The 20602-nt window shown below is 37.2% G+C and overlaps 1 protein-coding gene across 2 annotated transcripts in view; it reads left to right on the top strand.

The window, feature by feature from the left end:
* Positions 1–20602, top strand: part of mpp7a (MAGUK p55 scaffold protein 7a) — a 124333-nt gene that overhangs the window by 46634 nt on the left and 57097 nt on the right. For both annotated transcript variants that reach the window (XM_051914230.1, XM_051914231.1), the window contains 3 exons: positions 6214–6291; positions 13439–13519; positions 18768–18899. In XM_051914230.1, the coding sequence (XP_051770190.1) occupies positions 6214–6291; positions 13439–13519; positions 18768–18899 (291 nt within the window). The remainder of the gene's footprint in view (positions 1–6213; positions 6292–13438; positions 13520–18767; positions 18900–20602) is intronic.

The raw sequence follows: 20602 nt of genomic DNA, 5'->3' as shown, positions 1-20602 counted from the left end.
TAATGCCGCTTTAACTGTCGAGTAGAAGTCTGCTGCGGAGCTCATGGGCAAAAGTGTGCATCGAGGGCGCATATCGACCGCAAAGGGGGCGCTTGCGAGGCACCTTTCTGAAACCTAAATTGACAAATGGGACACCCTATGGTCTTATGGACTTAAAGGGATAGTTCCCCCAAAAATAAAAATTCTTTCATCATTTACTCACCCTCAAGTTGTTCCGACCATCCAACCCCAACGGCTGAATGCTTACTCTGAAGGTGCACTTGTGGCTGGGATGCAAAGAACATTTCTTGCCAGGTTGCTCAGGGCAGGGAACTGGGTGAATGACACCACTGCAGTTTAGCTCGCTTCAAGTTCAAGCGTGGATATGCTGTTGTCAGAGGATGTCGGAAGTGGCTGGGCCATTTTTAGACCACCCGCTCCCATCCGAAGTACACTAGAGTTACTGACCGTTACCGTTTTTCATTTGGAAATTTAATACCGCTCTGCAAGAAATCTCATCGAGAGCCGTGGGAGTGCAGACCTCTAGACTGAAGTAATGCTGCTTTGCCATCACAGAATTAAATTACTTTTTGTAAAAAATGTATTCAAATTGAGACATTTAAAATTGTAGTATTTCATATTCAAAAATTTCCTGTTTTTTTTTTTTTTTTTTTTAATCAAATAAACGAAACAAAATAAACAATTGTACACCTCACTATCTGTAAATCAACACACACCTTGCATATTGCATTTGTAAGATGACCAATTCAATATCGCAGACAGTATCACATCCAAGAACTGGGCCAGAAGGTTCACATCACAATTGGAAAAAGGCTACCTGAGAACAGTAGGTATGGTATGTAGGTATGCTTTTTTTTTAAATTTCAGTTTATCAACTTGGCAAAACCAGTCATAAAATCACTTCCAATATTTTAAATTAAAGCTTTCCATTCAGTCAGGAAGTTCAAATCTCACACTTATCTACATGTCAGTTTATAGCACAGATGGAGACATCTGCCCTACTGTTGAATGCGAGACGCTGAAAATGTATTTGTTGGAGTCCCTGCCGCTGGCAGTTACGGCTATACATTTTCCTACTTAACACCGAGCCACCATATTAATGTTTGTGAAGTCTCTTAAAGAGCAGCTGGTGTCTGATTCCGATTCTTTATAATCCGTATTCTGCATCCAAAATAAATTCCCAGAGTAATACAAGCCTTCTGCATTTAGTGTCTGGACTCTGCGTGCTCCAGAGTCAACAAATGCATATCTCTGTTCACATATGCACACATACGCTTGAGTGAGTGTGTGTATTTTTTATGTGTGCACACATGTGCGTATGTCAGGGAAACTGAATGTGCTTGGGATGGAATGCAGACATATATTATGCAGTATATGTTTAATCCATAAAGCCACTGACGTATTACATTATACTCGCAATTAGAGCACTAATGCTTGGTTACAGACACAAACAGGGGCAAGACCTCATCTGAGGAATAGTGGAGTGTGTCTCATACAAGCTCATACAAGATCATATTCTGCCTTTACATGACGGGCACCTTTTTTCAACATCTTTCATAAGGAAAGTATGGGCTCTGTTTGCCATTTTTGGATGATCTCACTGTGTTCAAATGCTGTAGCTGCCATAAATCTGAATTGGTGTATTTCAAGTGCCACACATGCAGTAAATTGGTGCCATTCCTTCTGCTTTATGAGTTGTGAAGATGGATATTAGAAATGAGGAATGCACTGCAAAGATTTTTGCCCTTCATTTCTGGAACGGATATGCTGGTTTAAATGTTAATGTTATTTAAGTTTAAGTTCTGCCATGGACCTTTTACCCAGAACATTTACCAGTGTATCTGCTGCACTCTGCTTGATGTAGTCAGAAAATAAAAATGTCTTCAAAAAGATGAGTTAAATAGGTGTGTGTCGCATCCGTCTTGTACGGTGGGGTTTGTGTAAACATCCCTCTCTGACAGGCATCTCACAGTCAAGCCCATCTGTCTGCAGGCCTTTCCTGTCTTGCTCTCAGAAGGTCTGCGATCAGTTTGAGCGTGAGGTGATGAGGTGCAGTAGGGCCGCTGGTGCTGTTCTGGGCCGCGCAGGCCTTGGACCATCAGGGGTTACTCGATCCACCTGGTCACTGTGAGACAAGCGGAAGAGAAGAGGTCAATATCATTTCAACATTATAGATGTTAGCAGTAGCCCAGAGCAGAAATACTACACCGTTAATACATACCATTGCCATACAACTCACTGTCTCTAAGTCCCATAAGCCTGCATGATTTTTGTGTTGTTTTCCATCAAATGTGTTTTCCTTAATTCCTGTTCATTTGATCTATTTTAGGCTCTGTTCCAAAACATAGTAAGCTGTCTATGCAGGCATCATGCTACCTAAAAGTTAGGCATCTTAATTAAGGCCCAGGTATACTTCATTTTCCGTGTTCCGCTTCATTTCGCGCACAGTTTGGGATGTGTTCGATCTAGTGGACTTTGTTTTCAAGCACTCAAGTCACTCGCACATGTGCTGTTGTGCGCGCACCGTCCACGCGGTTACACAAATTAGGCTGCATGCGGACTGAGTGTGCAGACCCTCCTGATGGCAAAAATTACATGACTCGGACAGTGTGGGGAAAGTATACTTTGGGCTTTATGCTGCTTTCCATGAGGCTTATTTTGGGCTTCCTTTGCAGAGAAAGCAATCCTAAATTGCACTGCAATGAGCTCAGGGAAAAAAACAAAACAAAACACAGTGGAGGACAAAGTGAGGCAAATGTTAATTTAAAATCAAATTTATTGTCATAAAATAATTTGAGAACTATTTGTATGATGCATTGAGTTGTTCCTTATATACACTACTGTAACTTTATAACTTTGGGGTCAGTAAGATTCAGGAAGGATCTATTAAATTAGGATGCATTAAATTGCTCAATAGTGACTGAAAAGACATTTTAGCATCTTAATATTTTTGTTTCAAATAAATGCTGTTCACTCAACTTCAAAAATATTACAAAATGCTATTTAACCATATCAATGAATAAACTAATATATTGTTCCAAATCAGTCACACATGATCCCTAGTACTAGTACCCAGCAAAACAGCTCCTTAGGTTTTGAAACTGAGTCTTTATCTCTGATGCTTTCTATATGCAACTCTCTCTTCCTTCACCTTTTTCTCCCTGCGTTGTCATATTCCTTGAATTCCACATCAAGTTTCCTCTCCTCCGTATCTGTCAGCGTTCAGTGTAATTGTGTTTAAAGCTGTGTTTGTTTGGCTGCAGAATGCTCTTGGAGGACCCGGAGGCCAGACTGGCTGCCGTTTCTCTCACCTGCTTATGTTCTCCGCTCGTGTTTTGTCAAGGGCCTGTGGGTATTCAACGTCTGGTCCAAGAGGATTTAGACAGTGCTCCATTGTAGCATGTGATCTGAACCCTGACCGCAAAACATAGCGTGTTTATCGAAGCATTGCTTTGTTTATTCATATGTTTTAATCCTCATTACTAAAGTGTCAATTCTGAGATGAGTAAAAAATTCATAATTTTATAATGACTAGTCAAAGGAAAACCTCTGTGTCATGTTTTTAGGGGACATTCACATAAGACACATTCTTTTGTTGAGAAACAGACAGAATGTTACCATTTGCAAGGGTCTTTATGCGTTTTTAAAAGCTGAATTATTTAAAACTGGCTTCTAGCAACCAGTTTTATTCCTTGCTTGAGGTCCTTTGCCGATCTCCAATTTTCTATGTGCAGCTAAAATTGCTTCACTACATTCATCAGTCTAGCAGTTCTACTAGGTGTCTGAAAAGGACAATAAAAAAGGACGAGAAACTCATCTGTCGTGTCATACAATACAATATACATCAAATTTACTTTAAGTATAAATAAATAAGTACATGATAAATAGAAGCATTCAAACAGATGACTATATAAAACTATATAAACAAGTCTACCTCACTAATCGACTTATCAACTAGCTTTACAGCTGTGACCAGTTCACATTGTTCTCTGTCCTACTATGCAAATTTAGTCTGAAAAATGAAGCGATTGTTTATCGGTCTGCAAGGCTTCTGTGATGTAGTGGAATAATGGTGCACTAATGCTTGATGGTATTACTCTGATTCATTGCTCTCATTTCCTGCTCTCTCTTTTCTGTGGAACGTGAGCTATGATCAGTGTAAGGGCTCTGTAATGGATTTTAAATGTCTGCTCTCTGGCGCTCCTGTGTGGACAGGCAGGTAGCTGGAGAACGGCCCGAGCTGTAAATAAAGGCATTGAATCTCACTCAGCCTCTGATGGAATCTAAACTGTACAGAGCAAAACCGCTCCGCAACGGCTCAGACGGCCTAAACAGATGTCGCTCCCTGGAATGCACAGGGACCGGACAGTTACGTTCCATCCTTCACCGGATCCCACATTCCATTCCTCCTTCCACCGAGTGTGTATGAGTTTGTGTGTGTCTGAGTGGATAAGAAATATTTATGTCTCTTTTCTTTGCCTGCAAGTGTGTTTGCCGGTGCGCGAGAGATTCCGCTTCTACACCACTGCTGTAGTAACAGACGGTGACCCTGCTTGGAGTTCAGTACATTTTGAGGGTTGCAAACGGAGTGACTTAGAAAGCACAGTTAGTTCGTCACGGGCCCTGACTACGGTTCTTACACGGCCAAGCTTCACCACATCACAAATGGCTCTGGAGAAGCAGATCCAGAGAAATGGTATCTTTGGCTCTCTCTCTGCTCTGGTCGATCCAGGCTCATGGCGTTCCCTTCCCTCTCCGCTTCACTATGACAACTAGCCCGGTGGCAGAGTCGTTTGTCTTCTCTTGATAAATATTTAGTCCCCTTGGTAGCGGGTGAATTTCTCATTCACTGCTGTGTTCTGTTACATAATATTTCACAGGACAAATTCCAGTCTAAACGTGCTGGTAGCTTCTGCATGGCTCTCTACCATGATGTTGTCCTGGTAACACAATTTCAGCAAGAATGAAATGGTTGAACAGATATTTCAACACACAGCTGTTAAAAACATGTCAGAAGACAGTCTTTTTTTTTTTTTTAAATTCTACCACAAATTCTACTTTTAATTTGCATGTCATCAAAATGAATTTTTGTTTAAAGTCTGTTTTACTTCCATCTGATTTGTATTTCAGAGAAACAAGATATAAAAGAGAAAGAAACAATGTTGGGTGGGGCTTGTTTTTATGCAATAGGAATATCTATCGATCAACTGATCGATCTGTTGTTCTATCTATCGTTCTGTCATTCGATCGATCTGTCTTTCGTTCTGACGTTCTATCTATCGTTCTGTCGCTCTGTCTGTTCTTTCTATCATTCTGTCGTTCTATCTATCGTTCTTTCGTTCTATCATTCTGTCCCTCTCTATTGTTCTTTCGTTCTATTGTTCTGTCGTTTGATCGATCTATCGCTCTGTCGTTCTGTCTATCGTTCTGTCGTTCTGTCTCGTTCTGTCGTTCTATCTACTGTTCTGTCATTGTCTATTCTTTCGTTCTATTCTTTCATTCTGTCTGTCATTCTATCTATCGTTCTTTTGTTCTATCTATTGTTCTGTCGTTCTATCATCTTTCATTCTGTCTGTCGTTCTATCTATCGTTCTTTTGTTCTATCTGTCGTTCTATCGTTCTTTCATTCTATCGTTCTGTCCTTCTATCTATTCTGTACGTTCTGACGTTCTATCTGTCGTTCTGACATTCTATCTATCGTTCTTTCGTTCTACCTATCGATCTTTCATTCTATCTGTTGTTCTATCATACTGCATGCATTTTACATTTCTTTGTCATCACTTAACTTCATCTTTAAAAACATGAAAAAAGTTTACTTGTAGAATTTAAACTAATTTCAGTTTTTGGTGTTTTATTTTTAATTTATTTAGGTAAAATGATTACAGGTTTATTAGTTTTTGGCCATAACATGAAAATAATTATTAGTAATACTAGTATCGGTCAGAATTTGCCATTGCGCCCTTAATTTGACTTGGTAAACATTATCGAATAGCCATGTGGCTTAAGTGATGTGAAAGGAAAGTCATTTCAAAGAAAAAGCAATTTGTCCAAATTTGTTTAAAGATTACATTAAAAATTACATTGGTTGTTTTCCAAAGATAAATAGTTCTCAATAAGACCAGGATCATTAGGGAAGTAAACGGGGTCAGTTTAGATTCCACATTGACTTTAAGTGATCGCTCTGTTTCCTGTTTCTCTTCCTCTGCCTATTAGATCCATGAGAAGTTACAGTGTTATGAAGACCGTGCACCGACTCCAGTACTGGACAGCGCCGGCTCACTGGCTCAAAACGTGAGTGAACCACATGCACACACTTCCTGTTAAAAACCAAAACACTTTTATGCTCATAAACTTTACACACTTCTGCATGGGTAAACGCGCACACACATGCACAATGTGTGCCTGTGAAAACACATACACAGACGTCTCTCAGCATGTCTAGCTTAAGACTGACTCCAGGAGGAACTTGTCATTAAAGGAAAGAGAAAAGATGGATGGATGTCTGGGGCAGAGAACACAAGTAGATGGGCTGCAGATGAGAGTGCGAGATGAGGCGTGGAGTAGTGTGTGTGTGTGTGTGTGTGTGTGTGTGTGTGTGTGTCTGTATAAGACATTAGTCATCAGTATTATAAAACACTCAACATTTAAACTCTCAACGGCTTGCATAATGTAAACTGACTACTATATCAACATGGCCACATAGACATACACACACACACAAACCTATGTAAACTTGGAGGAGTTTACTCTGGATATGATCACAGAGAGGAAAGACAGAAGGAAAGAACACAAAGGCGATTTAGAGAAGAGCACCTCAGGTCAGTACTGATGTAAAGATGGCCAAAAATACTTTGAATATCCAGACTATTCAGAAGTGCATTTTTGCATTAAAAGATGCCACATCTGTTCAAACAAAGTGTTGTTTTGTGCTCTAATCTGCATCCTCTACTGATCCAAGAAGAGCTAATCAGTCTGTTTCCTGCTCGCTCATGTCTCAGTGGGCGGCGGCAGCAAGTCCTCTCGCGTTTCCATAAATCTTGACTTCCGTTACGGAACTTTCTCAAACTGTAGCTCAGATTTACCCCTCAGATTTACACTTTCCTTCGGTGTCCCTAAAGGTCCCACACAAGGATAACCCGATATCTGCGTGTGTGTGCGGATGCGGTCCATCAAAGGGTCGAACAGCCAAAGCAACCAAATTACTCGGAGCCCCCTCCTGTGTTTTTTCAGACGTATCGTTTTCATCCGTTGCTGTGAGGAATATACGGCGTGCTGCTGTTTTGAACACTGTAGTGGGTTTGCCGCCACCGCTCATTCGAGTGTTAAGTTTCGCTAATGGAGCTTTAATTTATAGTGTAGCATTAAATGCCATTTTTAACCTCCGCCTGGCCTGAGATGCTGTCTAGCACTGACACAGCAGGCAAGCTCCTCTTCTGCGCACATACATTTCCACAAAAAGATTTAGCAGAGATGAAATACACGCACTATTCTGAACAGCAGTATATCCTATGAAGTTAAGCAGCAGGTGTGAAGTTCTTATTCTTGCCACAGGTGGGCAGTAAAGAGTGTTACTTCCACAAGCAGTTCTCAGTCTGAATCAAAACAATTGCCAGATTACAGTCCTCATTGTGTCCCGGGTGTCTTCCATTAGACTGTGGAAAAATGGAGCGATCCAGAGCCTGCTGGATGATACTCCACTCCACTCATACCTCTCAGATGCAGAAGTCTGTTCTGGAGACGTCAGTCAGACAAATGCATAACAACTATGTCAGATTACACCAGAGCAGCAAAACGATATCCCTGATTGATTAATAGAAACCGCTTGTAGAGTTATTTTAGATGATCATTCTATTGCCAGGCATAATACAGATGTCACAAGCCAGATGTACTGTGATTTTTTTTTTTTTTTTTTTTTTTTTTTTTTTTTTTTTTTTTTGCTGTCTGAAACTAAATTTGCAGATCCTAAAAGATTTCTTTTGTTGTAAGACAAAAGGCCAGTGTGACATTCTCACTGATTTGCAATGAATGTTAGTCTGCAATTTATTTTTTGGGCCACATTATTAAAGATCAAGAAGCTATTTTGAAAGAGATGAAGTTTCTAGGTTAATTAACCACTAGGGTGTGACGAGACGGGTAGCTCACGAGGTTGAGTTCACGAGAACGAGACAAGACAAGATTTTTACACAGTATTTTTAAGAAATCCTTAATGACAAAATACATGACTAGAAAAATAGTCTGCAGGTGCATTTAAACCAACTAATCATCTTGTAATGAATGCCATTTCAGTTCTACTTTCTGAGTATGAATTATATGCAGTAAAAGACAACAATATTTAAGCACTGTAAAAGGTTTTGCCACAAACTGACTGGCTTCTCTCCTGTATGATTTCATATGAGAACTTTTGACGTCATATGAGAACTTTTGACCTCCTTACTGAATCCTTTCCACAAATTGATCATAGAAATGAAAACAGTATAAATAAAAATGAATAACAGTTTTCTCTTATTTTAATTAAGTGCAACCACAATCAAAGTAGTCTCTCAATATTCAAAGTGCAAATAGAGACCAAATTATTCTTCAAGCATGATACAGAGCTAAGAGATGGTTATAACTACACAGCCTAACCTAAGAGTACTCTGTGAATACGGAGTGGCGGTGCTGAGCGCACATTCTACAAGATGAGACATTTATCAGACACTTAGGCTCTGTTGTATAACGAATCCTCCGCCATGGTCTTGTCGGTCATCTCGTGATTTACTCTCGTCACGTGATCAGTGAACTCTGATTCCTGTTGCACTACGTAGGAGTCTGCAGCTCGTGTTGGATAAGCTGGATGGGATTGAAGCGACCCTTATCCAACTGAATTAAATGGGTTTTATTTATATAAAGAGCAAAACGACAGTGATAGTATATGCCACCGCTACGTTTACATTACGCCTCGTAATGTAAACGTAGTAGTGGCATATTGTATCCTGTTTTCACCCTCACACTGTTATGGCAATTTCGTGAGACACCGTTTCACCTCGATAAGAAATCTTGTCACATTTTAATTTCGCAAGATCTTGTGGCACGAGATCTCATCACACCCCTATTAACCACTGAAATGCACAAATGTCAGTAAATGCTATTTTCAGTGATTGGACACTTAAAGTGACACTTAATGACTGAATATCGTTGTTTTGAAGCAAAATATCAGATACTTTAGTCTTAACTTTGAACAATATATTGTTTTATAAATGGAATACTTTTATAAATTGAATACTAATATTTTGCCCCACTAAAATATTAATCCAAAGCATAGACCTCTATATAAACTGAATCAATAATAAATTGTAAATGTATTTTTCAGATTTTCTAGACTAGACTTCTAGACTAAGTCGTAAATTGAGCAGGATAATGAGCAGAAAATTTTATTCTGTTAATTTAAAGACACACATATTTTAACTGTCTAAATACTTTAGGGCCAGTGTATACACAACACTCTAAGGCCCTGTTTACGCCTAGTGTTAAGATGCATTTTGGTTGAGGGAGACATGTACCCGATTACACCTGGTATTTGAATCCGTCTCGTTTGTCCACTTTCAACCACTTCTGTCCTGATTATTTCGAGGGGAGGGTCTATGGGCAGGTAATTTTTTATTTGTTTTTTTCATTCTCTCTAGATCTTTCGATCTAATGGACAAAATAAGCTTGCGCAATTTACATATGAACGTGCCCGGAGATGACGGAAAAACTTATGGAGAGCCTTTTAGCTTTTTCTGCTCTGATAGCTGCTAGATCACACCGTTCGCTCAGTGTGTATTAGAAATCAGGAATGATGAGATAATTGTGCTTGGTATGTTTTTCATCTTCTAACCAAACTTGGGTCTCCAGCCAACAAAGTTTAAATCCTGTCTGGCTAGTGCGCTTCCCATAATGTTTACACATTAGGTCAGTAGGCAGAGAGTAGGCGGTCTTTTGTGTCTGTTCGAACACATTTGACCACATGAGCATCTACACCATGAGAACAATCTGGTCTAATGCGTGTTCGACTACCTCTGAAAGTGGTCAAAAGTGGACAAGCTCAAAACATTTTAGACCCCGTTTACACCTGTATTTAGCGTCATCCACATGTGATCCGATCGACCAAAATGCATCTTAACACCAGGTGTTAACATGGCCTAAAAAAATGTTGTGTTGGCTCAACAACAAAAAAAAAAAATAAAAATAATGCAACCATTTGGCTAAATTTTTGTGTTATGACAACTTTGAATGAAATTTTCAACCCACAAACTATATCGAGTTAGAGGAACTTAATCTGTAACAAACTCAATTCTTTTGAGTGATCAACACTGCAAGTTGGCAAGTCACTCCAACTATTTGAGCTGTAGCCGTGGAACCAATTAATCTTATCCATTTCAGTTAAGATCCACAGCCATCATAGCACATGCTAAATGTAATTTATTTAGCATGTATATTTAATGAAGTAGGATATTACTTGTCACTGGCATTATCACAGTCATTGCTTATAAAGTCAATGTAGTGTTTACCTTCATGTAGTCTTCTCACAATGGTAACCACAAAAACTTCAACATTACAGAAATTCTTTTAAATGTCAAACATAACAGCATTAATCTAACAGGTCTTTCCCTTTACTAAAAACCCATAAAATAACACTTAATTTCAACATTTACTCTCCTTATCTGTGGAGGACTACAAGTGTCTTGGAAAAGTAAACATTTCATTAATTAATAACTAATTGTACTATGAAAATTAAGCATTAAAAATTGTTTACTAATAAATCTATAAATAGACTAAATTGAAACCGTTTTCTTTATGAATGAGTGTAATTGTATTTAAATGTTATTTAAAAAAAGAAATAAGTAATTGGATTCACAAATTGAATTAAAAATATAGGTTTCAATGAGGCATTTATAAGGGCAATTCCATTACCCATTTGCATTCCCATTTCCCCACTGTTTTTCCTTTTTCTATTAGCTATTCGATTTTCTTAGTCATTTAGTTTCTCCTTTTAGCCTTTCCGTGACACTTTGGGCCTTGCGCTGGTAAAATGAGGTAAAACAATGCAAAATAGCTATGTTGGGATGGATGTAACAAGCTCTCTGATTGGTTATCACCTGGCATGTCATGGACAGATGTGTAGATCACTTACCTGGTGATCCATTAACGTTAAATGCGGCAAGATTCGGAGGAACATTGTTTTACAGTTTCACATTAAAATACTATTTTATAGATCATGCAAAAAAGAATGTTTAATCTATCAGTAACAGGGAATGATTTCTTTTGAAAGCCAGTTGCCCTTTTGGACACCTGTGTGTTGCTGTAACCCATTTCATTAAACCCTAAATTTCAGTGAAGATTTAAGATAGACTTTTCTGTAAAATCCACATCATTTTTACGTTTCAATTGGGCCCATGGACCCCAGTGATTGCCACTTACGTCTATATTTTACAGTTTAAAATTGCTTTGTAGTTTAGCTTATTTTCAACTTTTTTTTTTTTTTATACATCTATTTATTTCAATTATTGTATTTTTCAAGACAAATAAATGAAATTCAACTCAGCCTTATTCATCATGGACATTAATCAATACAACAATAGAGTCCTAGTTACCAAACAAAGAAGTGTTTAAAAATAACCCAGTGGGCCTAAGAAGTGAGGACTCTGTTTTAGTGTTAATTAAAAAGTATTAATAATCACCACACCACAAGTATTTTAAAATGACATTGTAAAAGAAAAAAAGCCTACCACCACATGTTCTAAATATGCTGGAATGCACATGTAGCTTGAATGTAAAAAGGATGAATATGCTACATATGATTTGATTATTAAAGTTATTTACTAGTTATTTTCAGAGAGCTTGTCCATGCCACAATAGCTAATTTGCATTGTTTTACCTTGTTTTAAGGCCCAAAGTGTCGCGGACAGTCTAAATGGGAAAGATAAAAGGAGGCGCTAATTGACTAAGCAAATTGAATAGCTAATAGAATAAGGAAAAATGGTGGGGAAATGCAAATGGGTAATGGTATTGCTCTTTTAAATGCCTGATTAATTCAGTTTGTGAATCCAATTAGCATACTTATTTTTCTTTTTAAATTGCATTTTCAAATGCAATTTGAAATTCCACTATTTATGAATTCATTAATAATGTATTTTTAAATGATGTACTTATTGAGTGTTTTGTTGTTTTTGTAAAAACCCTATTTAAAGGCACAGTTTAATGTTAGTTATGTACATAATAGTTCATTTATAAATTCTTTTTATAATTGCTATTTGTTGCCCAGTAAAATATCAAGTAATGAATTACTTTGCTATTTAGTCTATTTATTTATAGATTAATTTTGTAAACAAATGTATTCATGCCTATTGTACAATTAGTTGTTATTTAATGAAATGCTTTATTTCTATTTCCAAGACACTTGTGGTCCTCCATACTTATCCAGTCCTCTGCAAAGCATGATGGGAACTAGAAATCTACTACCCAATTTACAAAATTATCAAGACAATTTCAAATAGTTACTGCAACTTAATTTTGAAGAAAAAAAAAATCAATTAAGCAGAAATTTTAGTTTAAAATCACACAATATTAAAGTTAATGTAATGATTAACAAAAACTCTTAACTGAACTCAAAAAATAATGTTTGCAACGTAATAAGTTTAATTAAATCACTAAATTAGAATTTTTAACTTGCAACCATGCATTTATTTAGGTTGTGTTAACAGGTTACCTGAATTACTTTTTAGAGTGTACAGTACATGTGCAAAAATATGATCATGAAAGACTGATCTCTGTTCAGTGCATGCTGTTTCTCCATATGTGACCTCTGCTTGCCACAACACTAGCTGCAGTTGTTGGTATGTATCTATTGTACACGATGGAGTGTGTGTGTGTGTGTGTGTGTGTGTGTGTGTGTCACTAAGGGTCACTGTCACCATTACTCAACTGAACGTCACCTTCCATTTGGCTGGTTACTGGAAAAGTCTACTGACATCCCAAGAGAGTGATTCTTTAAACACTGATTACAGCATTTCAGCAGACTCAGTCCACACACACAGGCGCACACACACATATACACACATCCAGAGTGAGTGAGGTCAGTAATAAGGTTGTGGCCCAGGAGTAACACTTCAAATGGATCTGGGGAGCAAGCCCATCTCTCTCTGTCTTTCTCCTCGCTTAGAGGAACAGCAACGTGTCTCTGTGCCTCATTTAGTCTGCATCTGTGCTGCTATAAATCTCTCAATCTCTTAAACATACACACACACACCCTCCACCTGCTACCTGCCACAAGGGAGACATTTATAATCCAATTATTCATAATGTATGTGTTTATGTCTGTATGACCAATGCATGTGTTCATGGATGTTATAGATGCTCATGTTCTCTTGCTCTCTGGTTTCTGTTTCTTTCACACTATCTCCCTCATCTTTTTCTTCAGTTGACAGAGGAGCTTCAGGGAAGAAGTGCAAGTAATGAGATCAGAGAGCTTGTCAAGCTACTGTCCAAACCACATGTAAAGGTAAGAGAGTAAATAAACACATTATTGTTAGCACATATGCCTTCAGATAGAACACTTGTACACTACCAGTTGAAAGGTTGGACACATCTGGCAAAGCTGGTTTATTTTTTTTTATTTTTTATTTTTTATCAGCCATTACTCCAGTCTTTAGTGTCATATGATCCTTCAGAAATCATTCTAATGTTCTGATTTGGTGCTCAAGAAACATTTCTTACTATTACCTTTGTTATCATTTTTGTGGAAACCATGATTTTTGAATAAAAAAAATTAAAAGAACAGCATTTATTTGAAATAGAAATCTATTGTAACATTATAAAAATATTTATTGACACAGTTGATCAGTATTTTTGCTTAATATTTTTAAATTCTTAAAGACTGGAATTGTCGTTCATCTCACCTTTAATCTGTAGTCTGGCTATATCATCATAGTACTCTCTGTCCTTATATTCCTATAGTCTGTTCCTCTCTTACTCTCTTTTTCTTTCCCTTATGCCTTTAACCCAGTGTCTGTTGGTGCTGTGTAAAGCGCTAGCAGATGGCTTCTGGGGACTAGAATGGCGTCTCTGTACGATAGTAACTGTATCACTCTCAATTAGTGTTGAAATGATCCATTCCCTGTGACCAGACATAAATCAGAACCTATTAAATGATCTCCTTCCTCCTCCCTCCTTTATGATTCACACATGAAAAAACACATTTTACTCATATTAGACCCGCTTACTGACTTATATTGACATTGATGAAAGCGGCAATTATGGCAACCCGTGTGTTGCGGAAAGAAAGAGCTGCTCTGGTCTGAGTGAGAAAGAAGGAACGAGAAAGAGGAGATGAGTGGCTCAAGTTTGTGTAGGAAAATAGATAGAAGTGTATTGCTTTGCCCTTTTCTCTTGCGCTTGTGTGTGTAGATTTTGTGCAGACGTGTGTATGGGTAGTTAGTTCAGCAGGTTGAATAATGACTGTTCAGATGACAAACTCTTTCCTAATGAGAGCTGCATGCCCAGTTACATTTCCCAGACTTTATTTGAACAAGTTCAGCAATTTGTTATTGTAGGAGGCCCACTATAACTAATTAACATGCGCGCACACATACACACATTGCAAGAGTACATGAAGAAATGAGTTACTGCTTTTGACCCTCAATTCACTCTTTTGCCACCTGGCCTGATGCTGACCCCAGTTCTTCCAACCTCAGGAGAGAGTTTAGCTCCACAAAACACCCTTTATACCTGTATGTGTTTGAGTGTGTTGTGCAAGGCAGGATAGTGAATTTAGAATGGGTTGTTGGAGAGTATACAGACTCTGTGGGAACAGAGTGGAGCTATTACGCTGCCACACAATTTCACTCATCAGGGAAATGTGAAGACCGTGTTTTAGATTGGACTAATCAAATGTAAGGCAGAGAAATGTTAGAATTTTCTTGAAGTAATCCTTTCCGTGAATGGACAGTAAAGTCAGATTTCAGTATGCAGTCCTTTTTCAGAGCTTTAAAGAATGCCAACCTTATGTTTTTTTTTAGGGACATGCATTTTGATATTTCATGGTGAGGAGGGGGGATTGGGGCGGTTTTTTTTGCAGTGTTCCCGAAAGTATGATGGTTTGACTCATTGTTTTCACTACTCATCATGTAGGGACTAGACTGACATGAAATTTGATTTGAGTGCAGCTTCTTTATGGCATTAATGAAGTTACTAAGTTGTGCTGATATTAAAGTTCCAGCCAATACTGATGCTGATAATTATTTTCATGTTATGACCAATAACTGATCAATTGCAGATTCAATACTAATTTGTGTAAAACGCTAAAAACTAAAACAGATCATTTTAAATGTTATAAGTGAATTTAGGCATCATAACAGTATAAAAAATGGATATTCATTTTGAGATTGGCTGCAGGATACATTTAACAGTGTTATTAATTATCTTTCAAAGATTAAAAGCATGTTCTTTTTTTTTTTTTTTTATATAAATGTGTGGCTTGGGGTCGGCATGGCAAGCTGTGGCTTTCCTTGGCCACACCATGTTTTAGGAAAACTCCCAAAAACCAAAACACAACGCCACATCGATTTTACCCTCAGTGAAGGAAGACAAAGAAAGAGTAATAGGGAAAAAATGTGGTTGCAGATGGTTAATGCCTTGATGCTTTGACAATATTTATACTGAGATATTTTATTCAAGTCTAAGTGTAACACTATCTGATGTAAAGGCTTTTTTTTATTTAGTTAAAGAATTGATCTGGTCATCTGGAGGAATGGAAGGAATGGCAACTAAGTTGCAATTAAAAATCTTCCACTTCAGTTTGCTTAAAGTCCCCCTGTGGTGAAAATCAAGTTTTTAATGTTGTTTATATGTCTATCTGGTGTATTTAACATGCTTTAAGACAAACCATTTGCAAATTCATAAGTCAACACCATTGGTGAGTATTTTCTCTTTAAAATTGCAGTAAACCAAAGACAGTCTCAAACCCACGGTTTGAAATCGCTGGTGTTTCTGACGTCACAAACTACCTTGTAACCAGCAACATGCCAGCGGGCTTCAGCATATTATTAACTGACCGCGCAAGGGAGTCTCAAAAGAAGGTTATCCCAGTATATTTTTCTGTTGATTTGAAAAATCGGGTAGATTTAGCAATATTGCGGTTTTATGATGCATATTACGATGTTATGATGAATTATATGCCTTTCTCCACTGACGTTCTGAGTTGTTCAAAGCGTTTCTAAGGATATTGATTGTTAGAAAACAGCTGTCTGACTCACGAACGGGAACATGGTTTGTGTAACATTAGCAACACGTTATTAGCTGTTTGATAACATAGTCAAGCAAAACGCTAATCATATTAATTACCGTTATGTGTCTGACATTGTAAAAAGCGATACCATTGTGCAGCGTTTACCTCAGTAAGTTGACAGAGTGAGCTTGTGCGAGTGGAGGCGGGGCTAATTATCATATTCATAGAGCCGTGTATATTAAATGAGGCAAGGGTGTAGAGTTACATTCAAGATATATTTTGAGGCATTAAGAATTTTTTTCACAGGAAAAACATTTAAATATGTAATTTTGCTGATCAAAGATGAGTTTTAAAGACTAACACATACATTTTTACTTTCAGGAGAAAACTATCCAAAGTGTCCATCTTGCCTGAATCCACTGTCCATTAAACATATTTTACTGGACTGTTACTGGACACTTCTACCCTTTTAAGAAAATTGTTTTATTCTGTTGGTTCTTTTGAAGAGGTTTTTAACCAAGTAAATCCAAATTTAGTTTTAAGGTTTTTAGGAAAAATGAATCTTAAACATCTTATTTAGGGTTTTTTTTTTTTCTTCTTTTTTTCTTTTTTTTTCTTTCAACTAAACCTCTCTCTCGTCATGAATATTGCCATCAAAGCTGGCATGGCGTTAAAAAAAAAAAAAAAAAGAAAGAAAGATGAGTTTTAAGGGATAAAATTATTGACTACATGGAGACTTTAAAACAACTGCACCATTCAATCTAATCTGTGTTTAGTGTAGAGGTTATCAACATTGTACCCTATAGAGCAATGTGTATGTTCTGCTCTCTTTTTCATTTCTCCATCTGAAACGCACAAACACTGGCTTGTGAATTTTTTTTTTTTTTTTCTTCTGCCTCTACTAGTTGTTTACATCTCATAATATACTCCCTATCTTTACAAATGTGTGGATGTGGTTGATTGGCATGTGTATAGTCCAATCAGAGATGAGATTTGATATAATGAGGGCCAATTTTGTATCTCAGTGCTAGGTCTGTATTTCATTTAATGAGCAGATTTTGTTAATCAAATCAGCAAAAAAACACTGTTACAAATGTGTATATTTAACTACGCATTGTATTAACTAGTCAGTAATGCTGATTTGCTAGTCAGTAATGTTTGATTAATTTCAAGATAGAAATCACTGAAATTAATGATAACTTAGTTCACTTAGTCAGTCACATGCAGTGTGATACTGATTCACTAACCACAAATTCATTCAGTTCAGACTGAACTCATTAGTTTGAGGTTTTGAGTGATTCATTATTAAAAGGACTGATTAATAAGAGTCATTTTCTAGTGAATCGGCTCATAAGTTATTTGTCAAGGAATCGGATCACATTTCTCACACTGTTTTTCCGGTCATGTTGTGAGAAGATCTCAATTGAAATACAGTATGTTTTCTTGCCTTTATTCATTTATTTCTGTAAATATGATCAGATTCAGCAGTGGTGGTGTAGATTGATTGAGTGTTGATCCAGATTCCACTTTATTTTTTACCTGCATTTAATTATGTGTGAGGACTGAAATGTTCAAGAAAAAAATGAATTAATTATCAGATAATTGCATCTAATTGTCAGTATAACCCTGGACTGATGAAATTGACTCACTCCCTAGACACATGCCTCTCTTTCTCTGTTTATTTCCACCACTCTCGCTCGCTCTCCCATCTGTTCTGCTTTAGCCACATGTTGAGTGTTGTTCTGGAGCTTGATCCCATGTCATAAAACAGACACTTTTCTTCTCCTCTCTGTCTTGTCTCTTCTCTCTTTTTTTGGATTTTTTTTTTTTTTTAATTCCCTCTCATTTTTTATCTCTGGCACATAACTGGAAGATAATTTTATGTTAGAAATGCAAGGGAGAAAAGGAGAAAAAGAAAGAAAAAAGCTGCAGCTGCTTTTGACAGCATTGTTAAAGCAGTTCGGTAATGAATCTCTGAATGCCGTCATTCTTTAGCTATAGCTCGTTCTCTGAGAGCCGAGGTGTGAAATATCTGAAATGGCTGAGAACTTCATTGCCTTCTGTCCATCCATCTGCCGTAAAGTGTCTTCGCTCCTTGGAAACTCACAGCAATGCTGCCGTATTCCCAGCAGGATACTCGTAATACTCATAATAATCTAATCAAATGAAAGATGACAATATGATTGGTCTTGGTTTTGATTCAGTTTTTTTTTTTTTTTTTTTTTTTTTTTTTCCCTACTGGAGATGCTATAACAAACAACATTGCCAAAGAGGGTTGTAGTAAAATAGTGACTGTAATCAATTCAAAAGCAGCTTTATTTGTCAGTAGGAGGTAGTAATCTAAAGCAGACCTCTAAAGCTCTATGATTTATACAATAGGATTCAAGCAGATGCTTGGAGTATCAAGGCTGGAATGATTAGCCAAAACGAATAGCTACACAAAATCAGTCAAGCGACTACTGTTTGTCTTACTGTTTGTGTGCATTTTTGTGGATTTTATATGTACAACTCTTTCTCGTTGCAGAGTTTGTTGTCTGTTCATGATACTGTGGCCAGGAAGAGTTACGATCCAGAACTTCCTCCTTTGCCAGATGACATTGATGATGAAGAAGACTCTGTCAAGATCATTCGACTGGTCAAAAATAAAGAGCCTTTGGTGAGAGAACTTCCTTCTCACACACACTTACAAACACATGTAAATTTCCACATACTGTCAAAGCCAGACACATGTGGGCTGCCATAATTCAAGCACACGTAGTGGAAAACACTCTTATGAACATGAAGCACATAAATACATGCGCATTCGCGTGATAGTGTTAGTGATGTGTTTGGCTCACGCTCACTGTTCACCCTTATCCTCTAGTTCCTGAGTGACCACATATCCTCTGCCTAAACATGACACAGGCCACATTCCACATTACCTTACAGACCCTATCACCAGCTCTGTGTCCAGTGGTCTCTCTTGCGGTGTGTAGATGTATGTCTGTTCCACTTTCCCTTACGTGTCGTTCACAGCTTTATCTAAGCCAGATTTCTGTCCAGCGTTCGCTCTTCCATTTCATCTAATTTCTCAGTGAGCTGTCAGAATCAGAACCTCTGTTTACTTGTATTGTCATCAGTTACCCAAACCTGTTTGGCTTAAGGCTGTACTGTACTTGAAAGTGACAATGAATGAGCACTGACATCTGTTTGCATTCGCGGGTTTTGAGAATCCCAGAATGACATATTAGATCTTCTTGTATTTAGCTGAGCAGTTGTTTGACATGTATTTGATTTCTTTTACTACGTAACAAGTATACTGGACAAAAGTGCTTGTGGGGAGATCATTTATTGAAGGTGGTACTGTAGCGTAACTCTTCTGGACTGATGTTGACTTTTTAAATCCTTAACCTAAGGTCCTGTCTGTCTTCCTGACAGACCTTGTGTCTAATTTTATACCCAGTTTATACTGAAGTGTGACACATTAAGGCTAAATAATATTTGAATGCATCTAAATAGACTGCATGGTCACAATGTAATTGCATGTTGTATTCACAATATATACACTGCCATTCAAAAGTTTGGGGTCAAAAAGTTTTTTTTTTTTTGGAAAGAAATTAATATTTCTTTTCTGCAAGGATGCATTAAATTGTTCAGAATTGATAGTAAAAACTTTTATAATGTTACAAAACATTTTGATTTCAAATAAATGCTGTTCTTTTGAACTTTGTTCATCAAAGAATTCTGAAAAAATCCATCATGATTTTTAAGTAGCACAACTGTTTTCAACATTGAAAGTAAAAAGACATATTCTCAGCTTTCTTAAGCATTAAACCGGCATATTTAGAATGATTTCTGAAGGATCATGTGACACTAAAGCCTGGAGTAATGGATGCTGAAAATTTAACTTTGCCGTCAAATGAATAAATTAAAAATAATTAAAATAGAAACGGTTATTTTAAATTGTAATTATTTTTCAAAATATTACTGTTTTCTGTATTTTATGAAAAAAATGCAAATTTTCTGAGCATAAGACTTCTTTTAGAAACATTAGTACATTCATTGTGTGTGATAGATAATGGACAATAAATGCACCTTCTGTTCAGTTCAATTGTTAACACAAAAATACATTACTTGTTAATGGCCCTACAGAAGTATTTACTTTATAAGTACTGAAATAAGGTGTATAAGTGCGTTCCAGAATTCATATTTAACAGCTGTACATCAGCATTCGATCTTATAGTGAAATTGTGCAGTGAATGCATGTTATTTTCTCCTAAGTGAAATGAAATGCAAAATAAATCTCTTCTTTCCTCTAAATAAACATAGTCTGACCTGTGGCTCAAGTCCTCAGCAATTTTAGATGCTGGCTGCCCTCAG

The sequence above is a fragment of the Ctenopharyngodon idella genome, chromosome 12, assembly GCF_019924925.1.
Source record: "Ctenopharyngodon idella isolate HZGC_01 chromosome 12, HZGC01, whole genome shotgun sequence".
Lineage (NCBI taxonomy): Eukaryota > Metazoa > Chordata > Actinopteri > Cypriniformes > Xenocyprididae > Ctenopharyngodon > Ctenopharyngodon idella.
This window is presented reverse-complemented; position numbering and strand designations above follow the sequence as displayed.